The sequence below is a fragment of the Heteronotia binoei genome, chromosome 1, assembly GCF_032191835.1.
Source record: "Heteronotia binoei isolate CCM8104 ecotype False Entrance Well chromosome 1, APGP_CSIRO_Hbin_v1, whole genome shotgun sequence".
NCBI classification, from domain to species: domain Eukaryota; kingdom Metazoa; phylum Chordata; class Lepidosauria; order Squamata; family Gekkonidae; genus Heteronotia; species Heteronotia binoei.
The window spans coordinates 121,485,539-121,501,105 of NC_083223.1; the positions used below are offsets into that span (position 1 = coordinate 121,485,539).

The 15,567-nt window shown below is 41.7% G+C and overlaps 1 protein-coding gene across 1 annotated transcript in view; it reads right to left on the reverse strand.

Annotated features, from left to right (window-relative positions):
* MAP7 (microtubule associated protein 7) overlaps window positions 1–15,567 on the reverse strand; it is a 175,546-nt gene that overhangs the window by 74,118 nt on the left and 85,861 nt on the right. Inside the window, exons 2-3 of the mRNA XM_060240007.1 lie at window positions 9,835–9,930; window positions 5,174–5,251 (exon numbers count right to left, since the gene is read on the reverse strand). Of these exons, the coding sequence (XP_060095990.1) occupies window positions 5,174–5,251; window positions 9,835–9,930 (174 nt within the window). The remainder of the gene's footprint in view (window positions 1–5,173; window positions 5,252–9,834; window positions 9,931–15,567) is intronic.

A 15,567-nucleotide genomic window follows, 5' to 3' on the forward strand; every position in this document is an offset into this window, starting at 1 on the left:
GAATACTCTTCCTTCCACCCTGCTTCTATAGCTGTTCTTTTCCCTTTGACATGGTAGCCTTCTCAGAAGTGCTACCTGTTCCATGTGCAGGGGAGGAGAGACAGGCACAAATTAGGAGTCTCAGTGCATGGATGGGACGATGGTGTAGGGAGGAAGGGTTCAAGTTTGTTAGGCGCTGGGATGCTTTTTGGAACAAGCAGGAGCTGTACAAAATAGACGGTCTCCACTTCTCCCACGAGGGAACCAGGCTGCTGGCACTTAAAATCAAAAGGGTGGCAGAGCAGCTTTTAAACTGAAACTTGGGGAAAAGCCGACAGGAGATGAAATGTTTCTGATTTGGGATAACTCATCTCAAAGAGATGAAGGGTTAGCTGTTACTTTTCTACTGGGAAATGGAATACAGTTGTCCACTAAGACAGTGACAAACAGCATGGACTGCCAGGCAAAGTCTTGAGGCAGCAGGAGGAAGGTTGCGGGCCTAACTTGCCTGGGAAATTACAGATGTTTATATACAAATGCTAGAAGTGTCCGAGGTAAAATTGGGAAGTTGGAATGCTTAGTATTTGGGGGGAAATATAGACATTGTGTGTATTTCAGAAACTTGGTGGAATGAGGAGAATCAGTGGGACACAGTGATTCCTGGATATAAATTATATCAGAAGGATAGGGAAGGAAGGGTTGGAGATGGGGTGGCTCTGTATGTCAGAGAGGGTATACAGTCCAGTAAGATTGAGAAGACCGGAGAATTAGATTCGCTTCTAGAAATGCTTTGGGTTGAAATAGTGGGCCCAAAAAGAAGCTTAACTCTGAGAATTTGTTATCGTCCACTGGATCAAAAGATAGAGGATGATTATAAAATGATGAAAGAATTAAAGATAGCGGCTAGACGTAAGAACTGTGTCATAATAGGTGATTTTAACTATCCACACATTATTTGGGTCAATATGTGTTCAGATTGGGAGAAAGAGATTGAGTTTCTAGACACTCTCAATGACTGTGCTATGGAGCAAATGGTCACAGAACCTACCAGGGGAGAGGCGATCCTGGACTTGGTCCTAAGTAATACCCAAGACCTGGTGAGAGATGTAAAAGTGACCATAATGTTATTGAGTTTACCATTTGTATAGAGAGTTGCCCCAAAAGATCAACACAACCACTTTTAACTTTAAAAGGGGTAACTTCTCTGAGATGAGGAGGCATGTGAGGAGGAAACTGAAAGGAAAGGTAAATAGAGTCAAAACCCTTGGGGAAGCCTGGAGGCTATTTAAAACTACAATCCTAGAAGGTCAGATAAGTCAGGAAAGTCAGGAAAGGCACAAATAGGTATAGAAAAAGACCTGCATGGTTAATAAACAAAGTAATGGAAGCTGTAAAAGGTAAGAAGGATTCCTTTAAGTGGTGGAAAGCTAGTCCAAGTGAGATTAATAAAAGGGAACATATGGCAAATCAAATGCTAGTCTGTGATCAGGCAGGAAAAAAGTGACTATGATGAGCATATTGCAAAAAACATAAAAACCAACAATAAACATTTCTTCAAATACATTAGAAGCAGGAAACCAGCCAGGGAGGCTGTGGGGCTCTTGGATGACCAAGGGGTAAAAGGATTACTGAAGGAGGATAGGGAAATGGCTGAGAAGCTGAATGCATTCTTTGCCTCCGTCTTCACTGTGGAAGATTAAAAGTGTTTGCCCACTCCAGAACTGCTGATTTCAGGAGGGGTGTAAAAAGACCTGAGGTGATGAGAGAGGAGGTCCTACGACTTATAGACAATTTAAAAACTTTTAAGTCACCAGGCCCGGATGGCATACATCCAAGAGTTCTGAAAGAACTCAAAGGTGAAATTGTGAAACTCCTAACAAAAATATGTAATCTTTCATTAAAATCTGCCTCCATTCCTGGAGAATGTAAGGTAGCTAATATCACCTCCATTTTCAAAAAGGATTCCAGAGGTGATCCAGGAAATTACAGGTCAGTCAGTCTGACTTAAATATCAGGAAAGTTAGTGGAGACTGTTATTACAGAGAGAATTAGTAGGCACATTGATGAACAAAAGTTATTGAGGAAGACTCAGCATGGGTTCTGTAAGAGAAGATCTTGTCTCACTAACCTGTTAAGAGTTCTTTGAGGGGGTGAACAAACATGTGGACAAAGGGGACCCAATAGATGTTATTTACCTTGACTTCGAAAAAGCTTTTGATAAAGTTCCTCATCGAAGGCTCCTAAGTAAGCTCAAGAGTCATAAGAACATAAGAGCAGTCATGTTGGATCAGGCCAATGGCCCATCCAGTACAACACTCTGTGTCACACAGTGGCCAAAACAAAAACAAAAAACAAGTGCCTTCAGGAGGTTCACAAGTGGGTCTAGAAGCCCTTCCACTCCCCCCCCCCCACAAAGCACCAAGAATACAGAGTTATGGGGTAAAAGGACGAGTCCTATCGTGGATCAAAAACTGGCTACTTAATAGGAAACAGTGAGTATAAATGGGCAATTTTCTCAGTGGAAAGTGGTAAGCAGCGGGGTGCCACATGGCTCAGTACTGGGTTGGATGCTTTTTAACTTGTTCATTAATGATTTGGTGTTGGGAATAAGCAGTAAGTGGCTAAGTTTGCAGATGACACTAAATTGCTCAGGGTGGTGAGAACCAGAGAGGATTGTGAGGCACTCCAAAGGAATCTGTCAAAGATGGGCGAGTGGGCATCAACATAACAAATGAGGCTCAGTGTGGACAAGTGCAAGGTAATGCACATTGGGGCCAAAAATCCTAACTATAAATACAAGTTGATGGGGTATGCACTGGCAGAGACTGATCAAGAGAGAGATCTTGGGGTCGTGGTAGATAACTCACTGAAAATGCTGAGACAGTGTGCTACTGCAATAAAAAAGGCCAATGCTATGCTGAGAATTATTATAATAATAATAAATTTTATTTCTATCCTGCCCTCCCCGCCTAGGCAGGCTCAGGGCGGCTAACAACATTCAGATACAACATTATACAATAAATACAGTAATTTTAAAACAGCATTAAAAGTTATACAGTAGTTTAAATCAATAATATCTTAAAACATTCCAGTTTATATAATATAACAACACAATGATGTTCCTGGCGCTATTCTGTCCGTTTACATAATGGCAAAAATCATTATATAGAGTCACTTTGATGGATCATCAGTTCGGCCATCCTTTGTCAGCAGTCTGCGAAGGCCTGCCTAAAGAGGATGGTCTTGCAGGCCCTGCGGAATTGGTCCAGGCTCCGCAGGGCCCGCACCTCTTCCGGGAGCTGGTTCCACAGGCACGGAGCTGCAACGGAGAAGGCCCGTGCGCGAGTGTTTTGCAATTTCGCCTCCTTTGGCCCAGGGATAGTCAGCTTGTTCTTCCCTTATTAGGAAGAGAACTGAAAAGAAATCAGCCAGGATCATAATGCCCCTGTATAAATTGATGGGGTGGGCTCATTTGGAGTACTGTGTACAATTCTGGTCACAGCACCTCAAAAAAGATATTATAGCTTTGGAAAAAGTCCAGAAAAGGGCAACTAGAATGAATAAAGGGTTGGAACACTTTCCCTATGAAGAAAGGTTAAAATGCTTGGGGCTCTTTAGCTTGGAGAAACGTCAACTCAGGGGTGACATGATAGAGGTTTACAAAATTATGCACGGGATAGAGAAGGCAGAGAAAGAAGTACTTTTCTCCCTTTCTCACAATACAAGAACTTGTGGGCACTCAATGCAATTGCTGAGCAGTCAGATTAGAACAGATAATAGGAAGTACTTCTTCACCCAAAGGGTGATAAGCACATGGAATTCACTGCCACAGGAGATGGCGGTGGCTACAAACATAGCCAGCTTCAAGAGGGGATTGGATAAAGATATGGAGCAGAGGTCATCAGTGGCTATTAGCCACAGCATATTGTTGGAAAACTCTGTCTGGGGCAAGTGATGTTCTGTATTCTTGGTTCTGTACACTTGGGAGAGCCAACAGTGTGAGGACTTCTGGTGTCCTGGCCCCACTGATGGACTTCCTATGGCACCTGGGTTTTTGGCCACCGTGTGACACAGAGTATTGGACTGGATGGGCCATTGGCCTGATCCAACATGGCTTCTCTTATGTTCTTATGACTCTTATGTTCTCACTTGTCTTCTTTCCTGCAGCAGCATCTCTTTGCCTTTCTGTCTCATCATCAGAAATTCTAGTGGTAACAACAGCCATACATTTCCTCACATGCTTCCCAAAGTCACGGCAAAAGTTTTCAAAAAAGGATTCCTCAATTGCAGATGGTAAGGAGATGGTAGTGGCTTTTCATACCTGTACTTTCCATTAATCTGCCTAGCCCTGAGCAAAACTTCCTACATTTTATTTGTAGGACAAAGAACCATTCAAATTTTATGGATGTTTTTGTTCCCTGGTAGTGTAATTTAATTTATCTCTTGGGATATTTACTTCAGTGTTTTGAGAAACTTTAAGCAGCTCATCAAGAAGATCATGAATGTTGTTACTTGAATGTTAGTCAACTTAGGTACATTCAAAAATGATGGTAGGTACAACAAAACCATTGTTTGCATGCTCTCTTCCACCATGTGTAACATGAGCCAGGCCCTATAGACATGCTTATGTAATTCAGTCATGCTTGTACTCCACCACATATAAGACATGCTTATGTAATTCAGTCATGCTTGTACTCCACCTCTACACAACCTGCAATGTGGTCATGAGAGGACCTTACGATTTCAAGATTTAATTTCATGGCAGAAAGCATATTTTACATATAATTATACTCTTTCACTATGCTGCTTACTTTGTTATAAACATCAAATTATAAACATTTAATAACCTATGAAAACCCTTTGCATAGTAAGCATGGCCCAAACCTGGATGGTCCAGGCTAGCCTGATCTCGTCAGAGCTTGGAAGTTAATTATTATTATATGTTGTTAACCACCCTGAGCCTGTAAAAGGAGGGCAGGATACAAATCTAATGAAACAAATAAATTAAATAAATAATTAGGGTCAGCCCTGGTTAATAGTTTTATTGGAGACCACCAAAGAAGACCAGCATCGTAATGCAGAGGCAGGCACTGGCAAACCACCTCTGAATGACCTCTGCTTTGAAAACCCTACAAGTTCAACATAATCAATTGCAACTTGACTGGGGTGAGGGAGCAGGGAAAGTACAACTCACCTAGAATTTTTTCCCGTTCCTCTCTGCGTTCTCGTGCAAGTCGCTGTCTTTCATCAACTTTCAGCACTGGTGCAGTTTCTTCAAAAACAGGACAATGAAATGTTTAAATATCTCAAATTGCATGTAGAGAATTCTAAAATCAATTAACAAGTAACTTTAAAGAAGTACAAGCATTTGTTATTTAACCTGTTTAAGAGCCCAACACATCCACAAATTAACAAACAGAACAATGTTTGAGTCCAGTGGTACCTTTAGGACTTACACAGTTTTATTCAAAATATAAGCTTTTGTATGCACGCTTACTTCCTCAGATACATTGAAATGGAAGTTACCAGTCCATACATATAGTTATGTATAAGAGTTTGAAGAGAGTTAAGGTAGCACTTGAAGAGAGTTAAGATAATTCTTCTGTGCCTAAACAAAAAGCATTGTCATATATGGTATTCAACCAGTTCTTAGAGTAATGCCTTTTGCATTCAGGTGATAACCCTGTGCCTGAGCTACCTGAAGCGTGAAATGGTTTTCTTCCATATAAAATACACTCCCCCAACATAAAAAACTTTGTCCCTAGGGTTGCCAGGTCTGACAGGAAATCTCTGGAGACATTGGGGGTAGAGTTAGGAGACTCTGGGGGTGGAGTCGGAAGCAAGGTTGTGACAAGCACAATTGAACTCCAAAGGGAGTTCTGACCATCACATTTAATGGGACCATGCTTCTTTAAAATATTTTCCTTTCACTGGAAATAACAGAGAATGGGGCACCTTCTTTTGGGGCTTATAGAATTGGACTACCTCCAATCATTTTGAAACTCAGGTTTTTGTTTTTTGAGGAGAGGCACCTGATGCCACACTGAAAATTTGGTGTCTCTACCTCAAAAAACAGTCCCCTCAAAGCCCCAAATACCCACGGATCAATTCTCCATTATACGTTATGGGGAACAGTCTCCTTAGGGTATAGTGCCTAGCAGACATTCAAACTGCCCCCTCCCCCGCTATCTGATAACCCTGAAGTGGGGGAGGGCTCCAAATTGGGAGATCCCCTGCCCCCAACTGGGGATTAACAACCCTAATTGTCCCTGACTTTTTTTTTGTTTGTTGTGTTATTTTGGGTTTGCATAGAGGAACACTCAGTTATGTGAGCATACACAGCAGCCATATGAAGTCATACAGTCCAGGTACACTTTTCACCTATGAGAATGACAGCTAATGTCATGCAGAATATATGTTCCATCAGCAGATTGGAACTTTCCTGCTTTTGTTTTCCTGCTTTAGCTTATTTCCACAAAATTCTGCTCTTGGGGGAAAGGGGACCAGAGAATGACATGACATGCAGTGAGAAAGGGGAATTATTGGAAACTGCCAATTTAGTCTGGATCCATCCCAATGTGTTTTGGAGATACCTGTACTTCCTGTTCACAATTTGTGGCTGCCAATCTCCAGGTGGAGCCCGGAAATCAGAATTACAATTGATCTCCAGAGAGTAGTTCCTCTGGAGTCAGCGGCTGCTTTGGAGAGTGGACTCTGTGGTCTTATACTCTGCTGAGGTCCCTCTCCTTCTCATAATCTACCCTCCCCAGGCTTTACCCTAATATCTCCAGGAATTTCCCAGCCTGGAGCTGGCAACCCTTAAAAACCCTATACTGAGCATAACTGTTCATTCTAAAGTTCCTTTTAGCACAAGGCATGTCCTGAATACAGTTTACATACAAAGAATGTCATATCTGTATACACTATGGATTTGTCAGAAAGATGTACAAGAGTGGCATGTCACCAAGTATCTCACAGGTCCCTAATCTGTGCAGTATTGCATGAAGCACTTCTGAGTAAGACAAAACTTTCTTTAAAGAAGTAGATGTGTTTTCTTCTTTCAGTGCATGCAATAGATCTTGCTGTCTTATAACTTTTGTTTTAAGAGAATACAAATGAAAGATTCATTGCCTGGCAGTAGGCCCAGGTGCCAGCAACTGGGTAATGGCTACAGCTGACCAGCTGACATCCTGTCACTGTCTACATAAAATGTAAGATATGTGAGGAGGCAGAAAAGTTTCACAGGGTATGTGATGCCTTTGTTTCCCCCCATTTCCAGTGAGCCCTATTTTCCGTTGAAAAGCTTTCAAGCCGGAACAAATAGCACTAAGACAGTTGTAAAACCTGAGCATGTTCTAGAGAATGTGGGATAGAAATCTGTTAAATAAATAAAAACTGACAACGTGGATGGCAAAGAAAGCATAACTCTTTACAGATTCACTTTGTCATTGGCATGCCAAGAGCCATAGGGAAAAACGACAAAAATGTGCTGACAGGATCTAACATAGCAAGGTCAATATTTAAAGTAGAGCCCAGCAACAAGCCAGAACTCTGGAACTTGTAAGAACAAAAGAGACATCCTCCAAAAATGGGTGTGCCACTAAGCATATGGAAGGTTTAATATTAGTGACAACAGGGCTCAGAGATGACATGAGTCTTCAGTGCCAGAATTTGTGTTCACTCACACTCAGAGAGCAGATCAAGGTATGAGAGCCAAGTCTGGATTTTTTCTTTTCTTTTCAAACAAACATCAATTGTTTTAGAGGAATTTAGCTGTAAGAGTGGCATTAAAGAAACCACCACGTATTTGCATTATCAGTATACTCAATATATACTATATATGGCTAGGTTGTAAAAAATATGCATGATCATGGTTACAGTTTGCAATATGGAAGTCCAGCTATTTGAGCTGGAAATCTTGTTACATTAAGAGATGCCAGAGGTTTTTAATCTGTGCTGTTGTAGGTAAAAACACACACATATATGTTGGGATTTCTTCATTTAGAATAACTCACGCTTTTCTATAATTCTGGAATAAAATTGTGTTAATTTTCCTAGTGCCATATCCTTGTTTATTTCTATCATTAACTGTTATCTAGTTTCTACTATAGTCTAGGATATTCTCCATCTTAAACCCACCCCTACTTTCTTGCAAAATAAATTGTCTATTATGGCTTGAATCTCATGGTAGGACTGCCAGGTAACCCAATTAGTGGGGAAATTCCCACCAACTAGGTCACCAAAAAGCTCTATGGGTAAACCATAGTGTTTGGAGTGAATGCTAGAGTCACCCTGTGTGATGATGTCACCACATCGCTGACACTGGTAGGGTTGCCAAGTCCAATTCAAGAAATATCTGGGGACTTTGGGGGTGGAGCCAGGAGACATTAGGGGTGGAGCCAAGATCAAGGCTGTGACAAGCACAATTGAATTCCAAAGGGAATTCTGGACCTCACATTGAAAGGGACAGCACACCTTTTCAATTCCTTCCTTCCAAAGAAATAGTGAAGGATAGGGACACCTTTTTGGGGGGCTCATAGAATTGGACCCCCTGGTCCAATCTTTTTGAAACTTGGGGGGTATTTTGGGGAGAGGCACTGGATGCTATACTGAAAATTTGGTGCCTCTACCTCAAACGACAGCCCCCCCAGATACCCGCGGATCAATTCTCCATGATTTTCTATGGGAATAAATCTCTATAGGGAATAACAGAGTCCCCAGCAGACATTTCCCTCCCCCCCCCGCCGCTTTCTGACGACCCTGAAGCGGGGGGAGGGCCTCAAAACCGGGGGATCCCCTGCCCCCACCTGGGGATTGGCAACCCTAGACACTGGTGAGCCCCCACACATGTTTTAAGTCTGCTGTGAGATTGCCGTGGACTTTCTTGTATCCCATTTCCCTCTAAAAGCCACAAATACTTTCTGAAATTCTACTCCAAGGGGACTTTGGTGATCCACAGCAAGAGGGCAGAATCAGCAAAAAACTGTCTCCATCTGTCCATGGAAATCTCTACTAGATCAAACCCTGAAAGTGCTTCCTAGGGAATGGGAGAAGTGTGCAACTTTGCCAGCTAAGTGAAATACATATATTTTGCAGTATGCATATCTGCTTAATTATCATATTCATGCCCAACACAAAACTTCAGCTGTTCCTGATAAACAAAAACTTATACTTCCTAGCTGATTATTGCCTGGTTCTGTTGGTTATTGATCCTGAATTTTACCTAATAAAGAGAGTGTGTCTCTTTATCAGGAAAGTACATTGTAACAAAATTACAATATTGCCAAAAAAAAAAAAAATCCCAGAAGGCAAAAATTACTTAATATTAAAATCACAGATGAATAAATATGCCTGGCAGTAAGAAACGATGTCAACATTTTTGCTGTCATATTATCTCTTTCCTGCACGACTCAAACTAAAACAAAACTCTGATCCTAGAATTCTCTAATAGGCATTATACTACTTCAAAAGCCCCAGAGACCACAACACCCAGCCTATTTCCTTTTCTAAGTGCTTGTTTGAAGGCCATCCCATAAAAGATCATTAGGAGCCATCTCAAACTCATTGACTCTTAAGCAAGTCCCATTTTCTTCCCAGAAGAGCATTCTCAGAACTGCATCCTTACCAAGAGTAAAATCTCATTTGTGTAAGTTTAAAATGCAAGCATGCAGCATCTGCTTCTCTTAAATATTTATGTTTTATATTAGAAAAAAAAATTAGCACACAAGCTTCCACCGTACAAGAAGAAATATAAGAAAAAGGAAAACAACACACCATTTTTAAAATGAAGGAGTTTTAAAATAGCTTTAGGTAACAGAAAGCAAAGAAAGGTAAAGATGAAAAGGCAAATTATACCTGGCTTAGCTCCAGTATTGTTCTGACCAACAGCAGCAGAGGAAGACCGGTTGGATGAAGCAGATTTTTTGTCTTGTGCTTTAGAACTTTCAGACACTACAATTAAAACAGAGAAAGATTCAATTAATCATGCTACTACTTCTACATTGAACCATATTTCTATTGCTGTTGTTTACACAAGGAAATAACTTCAGTCAGATATATTTAGAATAACTTCCCCCATTATTTTTGGTGATCCTACTAGTCAGGGCTTTTTTTGTAGCAGGAACTCCTTTGCATATTAGGCCACAACTCCTTGATGTAGCCAATCCTCCAAGAGCTTTCAGGGCTCTACGTCCAAGGCCTACTGTAAGCTCCAGGAGGATTGGCTACATCAGGGATGTGTGGCCTACTATGCAAAGGAGTTCCTGCTACAAAAAAAAGCCCTATTAGTTATTTCTTGTATTCTGTGGTACATGCCATCATCTCAAAAATGTGAAATCCACTACTTATTACAGAAATTTACAAAAGCATCTCTCAGAGTCCACAACAAATTAAGTGACTTTCTATCTCAGTGTTGTTGAGAAAAAATGTTTGGGAACAGGTCAGTTTTATCCAGGGGTGGAATTCTAGCAGGAACTTCTTTGCATATTAGGCCACATGCCCCTGATGTAGCCAATCCTCCGAGAGCTTACAAGGTTCTTTTTTGTAAGCTCTTGGGAAAACTGGCTACACCGGGGAGGTGTGGCCTAATATGCAAATGAGCTCCTGCTAGAATTCCACCCTTGGTTTTATCTACTGAAAATGCCAGAAACCAAGGGCAGTCTTGTGGACAGGGTGCAGCACAGAGGGCGCCAGGGAGCGATCTCATTGATGGCCACAACTAAATAGATGGCAGAACAGTTTAAAATTTTCTACAGACTTTTATATTCTTCAGAACAACCCAACCCATTAGGTCCTTCAAAAATTATTTTCTATTTTAAACATATGTATTTGTTAATTTATTTTATTCTATCTGTGTCCTGCCCTCCCTGTAGGAGGCTCAAGACAGGTTCAGTCATAAAATTCAGAATACAACAGATAGACAGGTAAAATATATCTAAAAATGTAGCTAAAAACAGCAATCAGTATAAAATGAATAGTAACAAGGCTCTGAAACCACGACTCCAAAATCTCTCTATTGGTCAGTTACTGTCAGCCTGGGCCCCATCAGTATGTATTTATAGTTGGGAATTTTGGCTCCAATGTGCATTTACTTTTTACTTCCCAATGGTGAACCTCATTTGTCACACTGACGCTCACTCATCCAACCTTGACAGATCCCTCTGGAGCACCCCACAGTCCTCTCTGGTTCTCACCACCTTGAACAACTTAATGTCATCTGCCAAATCATTAATAAACTCCAAATCATTAATGAACAAGTTAAAAAGTACTGGACAAGTCTAAAAGCACAAACTTAAAAAGCACCAAACTCCAAATCAATAATGAACAAGTAAAAAAGCACCAAACCTAGTATTGAGCCCTGCAGTACCCCACTACTTATCATCTTCCACTATGAAAACTGCCCATTTATATTCACCCTCTGTTTCCTGTTAATTTATCAGTTTTTAATCCACAGGAGGACTTGTCCTTTTATCCATGACTACTGAGTTGACTTAGGAACCTTTGATGAGGAACTTTATCAAAAGCTTTCTGGATGTCTAGGTAAACAACATCTAATGCAGGAGTGGCCAAACTTGCTTAATGTAAGAGCCACATAGAATAAACGTCAAGTGTTTGAGAGCCGCAAAGCATGAACATCAGATGTCTGAGAGCCACAAAACAGGAAGGGAGGGAAGAAGAGAGGGAATGGAGGCAGATTGTAATGATAGGTGGCATATTTTTGTCAGGATATCCACAAGTTCACATCTGGTAGGCAATAACAAACTCTTAGAGTTAAGCTTCCTTTTGGGCACATTATTTCCACCCATACTCTTATTGCAAGTAAATCTATTTCCATTACATTCTCAGTCTTATTGGACTGTATACCCTCTCTGACATACAGAACCACGCCATCTTCAACCTTCCCTTCCTATTCTTCCAACACGGCCTGAGCCTTCCTCTTTCCTCTGGCAAGTCCCCCTGCCAGCCAGCTGATCAGACGTGAGAAGTGGGGCCTGGTGGCAGTGGACTCTCAACTCCACGGGGGAGGGGGGAAAGGCAATTAACTTGGCCAGAGGACAACTTGTCATGTTCTAGTCAATGCAACTAGGATTGTTAGGTAGGCAATCCTGAGTAGCCACAGCCAGGCTGCCAACTGGAACATTTGGAACTAGCATATTATTTAGGGTGCTCAGACCACTTTGGGCATCTCAGTCTTTGTCCACACAACACTGTCTCTGAGCTCCCATCAGTTTTACCTGTACCCTACACAAACTGAAACAACACTGTATTTGAAAGACATAGCACTATTTTCGAAAGGTTTCTCTTTTAGATTTATAATAAGGATTGTGTTACACTGTATTAATTCCCTAGAGTATCCCTCCAACATGAATCAAAGTAATTTGTCCAGTTTCCATTAATGCTTTAATTGTAAAGTGTGAGCCATGAAATTAAAAGACGTTTGCTCCTTAGGAGGACAGCTGTGGCAAACCTAGGCAGTATAATAAAAAGTAGAGACATCACCCTGCCAACAAAAGCGCGTACAGTCAAAGCAATGGTAGTAAGCAGTGAAGTGGCCAAGTTTGCAGATGACACTAAATTGTTCAGGGTGGTGAGAACCAGAGAGGATAGTGAGGCACTCCAAAGGGATCTGTTGAGGCTGGGTGAGTGGGCATCGTGGCAGTTGAGGTTCAATGTGGCCAAGTGCAAAATAATGCACATTGGGGCCAAGAATCCCAGCTACAAATACAAGTTGATGGGGTGTGAATTGGCAGAGACTGAGCAAGAGAGAGATCTTGGGGTCGTGGTAGATAACTCACTGAAAATGTCAAAACAGTGTTTGATTGCAATAAAAAAGGCCAACACGATGCTGGGAATTATTAGGAAGGGAATTGAAAACAAATCAGCCAGTATCATAATGCCCCTGTATAAATCGATGGTGCGGTCTCATTTGGAATACTGTGTACAATTCTGGTCACCGCACTTCAAAAAGGATATTATAGCATTGGAAAAAGTGCAGAAAAGGGCAACTAGAATGATTAAAGGTTTGGAACACTTTCCCTATGAAGAAAGGTTAAAACGCTTGGGGCTCTTTAGCTTGGAGAAACGTCGACTGCGGGGTGACATGATAGAGGCTTACAAGATTATGCATGGTATGGAGAAAGTAGAGAAAGAAGTACTTTTCTCCCTTTCTCACAATACAAGAACTCGTGGACATTCAATGAAATTGCTGAGCAGTCAGGTTAAAATGGATAAAAGGAAGTACTTCTTCATCCAAAGGGTGATTAACATGTGGAATTCACTGCCGCAGGAGGTGGTGGTGGCTACAAACATAGCCAGCTTTAAGAGGGGATTGGATAAAAATATGGAGCAGAGGTCCATCAGTGGCTATTAGCCACAGTGTATATATATACGTGTGTGTGTGCAGATGTAAGTATGTGTGTGTGTGTGTATATATACACACACACATATATTGACCACTGTGTGACACAGATTGTTGGACTGGATGGGCCATTGGCCTGATCCAACATGGTTTCTCTTATGTTCTCAATAGTGATGTATGGCTGTGAGAGTTGCACCATAAGCAAGGCCGAACGCAGAAGAACAGAAGAATCTTGAGAGTCCCTTGGACTGCAAGATCAAATCAGTCAGTCCTAAGGGAAATCAACCCTGACTGTTCCCTGGAAGGTCAGATGCTGACGCTGAAGCTCAAATACTTTGGCCACCAAATGATAAGGGAGCACTCACTGGAGAAGATCCTGATACTAGGAAAGACAGAAGGCAAAAGAAGAAGGGGATGGCAAAAGATGAGATGGCTGGACAGCGTTACTGATATAACTAACATGAATTTGAGTGGACTTTGGAGGATGGTGGAAAACAGGAGGGCCTGGCATGACTTGGTCCATGGGGTCGCAAAGAGTCGGACTCCACAGTGTGACTGAACAAAAATTTGTGAAGCTGTGGACAGAAGTCCACTCTGCACAATTTTATCCTCTAAAAACGGTGGAGGGAAAACTATGGATTTTTGTTGTTCAGTCGCACGGTCAAGTCTGACTCTTTGCAACCCCATGGACAAAGTCACGCCAGGCCCTCCTGTCTTCCACCATCCTCCGAAGTCTGCTCAGATTCTTGTTTGTTACATCAGTAACTCTGTCCAGCCATCTCATCTTTTGCCGTCCCCTTCTTCTTTTGCCTTCTGTCTTTCCCAGCATCAGGATCTCTCCAGTGAGTGCTCCCTTCTCATTTGGTGGCCAAAGTATTTCAGTTTCAGCTTCAGCATCTGACTTTCCAGTACTTCCTTTTATCCATTCTAACCCGACTGCTCAGCAATTTCATTGAGTGCCCACGAGTTCTCGTACTGTGAGAAAGAGAGAAAAGTACTTCTTTATCTTCTCTTTTCCATGCATAATCTTATAAACCTCTATCATGTCACCCCTGAGTCGACGTTTCTCCAAGCTAAAGAGCCCCAAGCATTTTAACCTTTCTTCATAGGGAAAGTGTTCCAACCCTTTAATCATTCTAGTTGCCCTTTTCTGCACTTTTCCCAATGCTATATCTTTTTTGAGGTGTGGTGACCAGAATTGTACACAGTACTCCAAATGAGGCCACACCATCGATTTATACAGGGACATTATACCGTGGAAACATCATGTTGCGACGTCACCCCAGATTTGGAAATGACTGGTGCTTGCACAGGGGACTACCTTTTTAAAATTATTATTATGATACTGGCTGATTTGTTTTCAGTTCCCTTCCTAATAATTCCCAGCATAGCATTGGCCTTTTTTTATTGCAGTAGCAGACTGTCTCGACATTTTCAGTGAGTGATCTACCACGACCTCAAGATCTCTCGGGCAGTTTCCTCCAGTTCACATCCCATCAACTTGTATTTATAGTTAGGATTTTTGGCCCCAATGTTAATTACCTTGCACTTGGCCACACTGAACCTTATTTGATGCCACTTGCCTATCTTGTAGTAAGTCATCTGCACTCACTCCCAGGTGATTAATTTGGTCATAATTTGGAAGAGCCTTGTCTGATGTGCTTGCCAGAAACAAGGGAAATCAAAAAGAGACATATCCAAAGAAGAGAAGATGTTGAGAAGGACTGCTTTACTTCATGAAGTTTTTGTCCCTCAGACCATTTTGTATCAAATTATCACAATCATTCACAAACTGTGAATGGGACCCAACCATCACACATATGTAAGAGAGCGTAAAGACCCAGAGAGATATAGAAACTTGAGTCAGATATTGACTTCAATCCCATACTTGCTAAAATATGGGTGGGGTAAATGTCCCCTCACAGAAGACCCTCACTAATCTACACAGGGTAGGCACGGATGGGCTAACCAGTAACCTAGGGGACATCTTTCCCAACCATGCCACCCCATTGCCTAGCAAAGAGCAGAGCTTGCCTCATCTTGGGTGACTGTTATGGAGTACATGGGCCCTTTGTGGGCTGCTGTGTTGAGAATCAGCTTTTGCTCCTTTCCTCATATGTTGGGGGTAGGGCAGAGCCTTTCCATGGTTTCCCAGGCAACGCTATGTGTAGTGTCTTGTATTTGTCTTCTTAAAAAGTATTTGTCTTCTTAAAATGTTTTTTCTTTAAAAA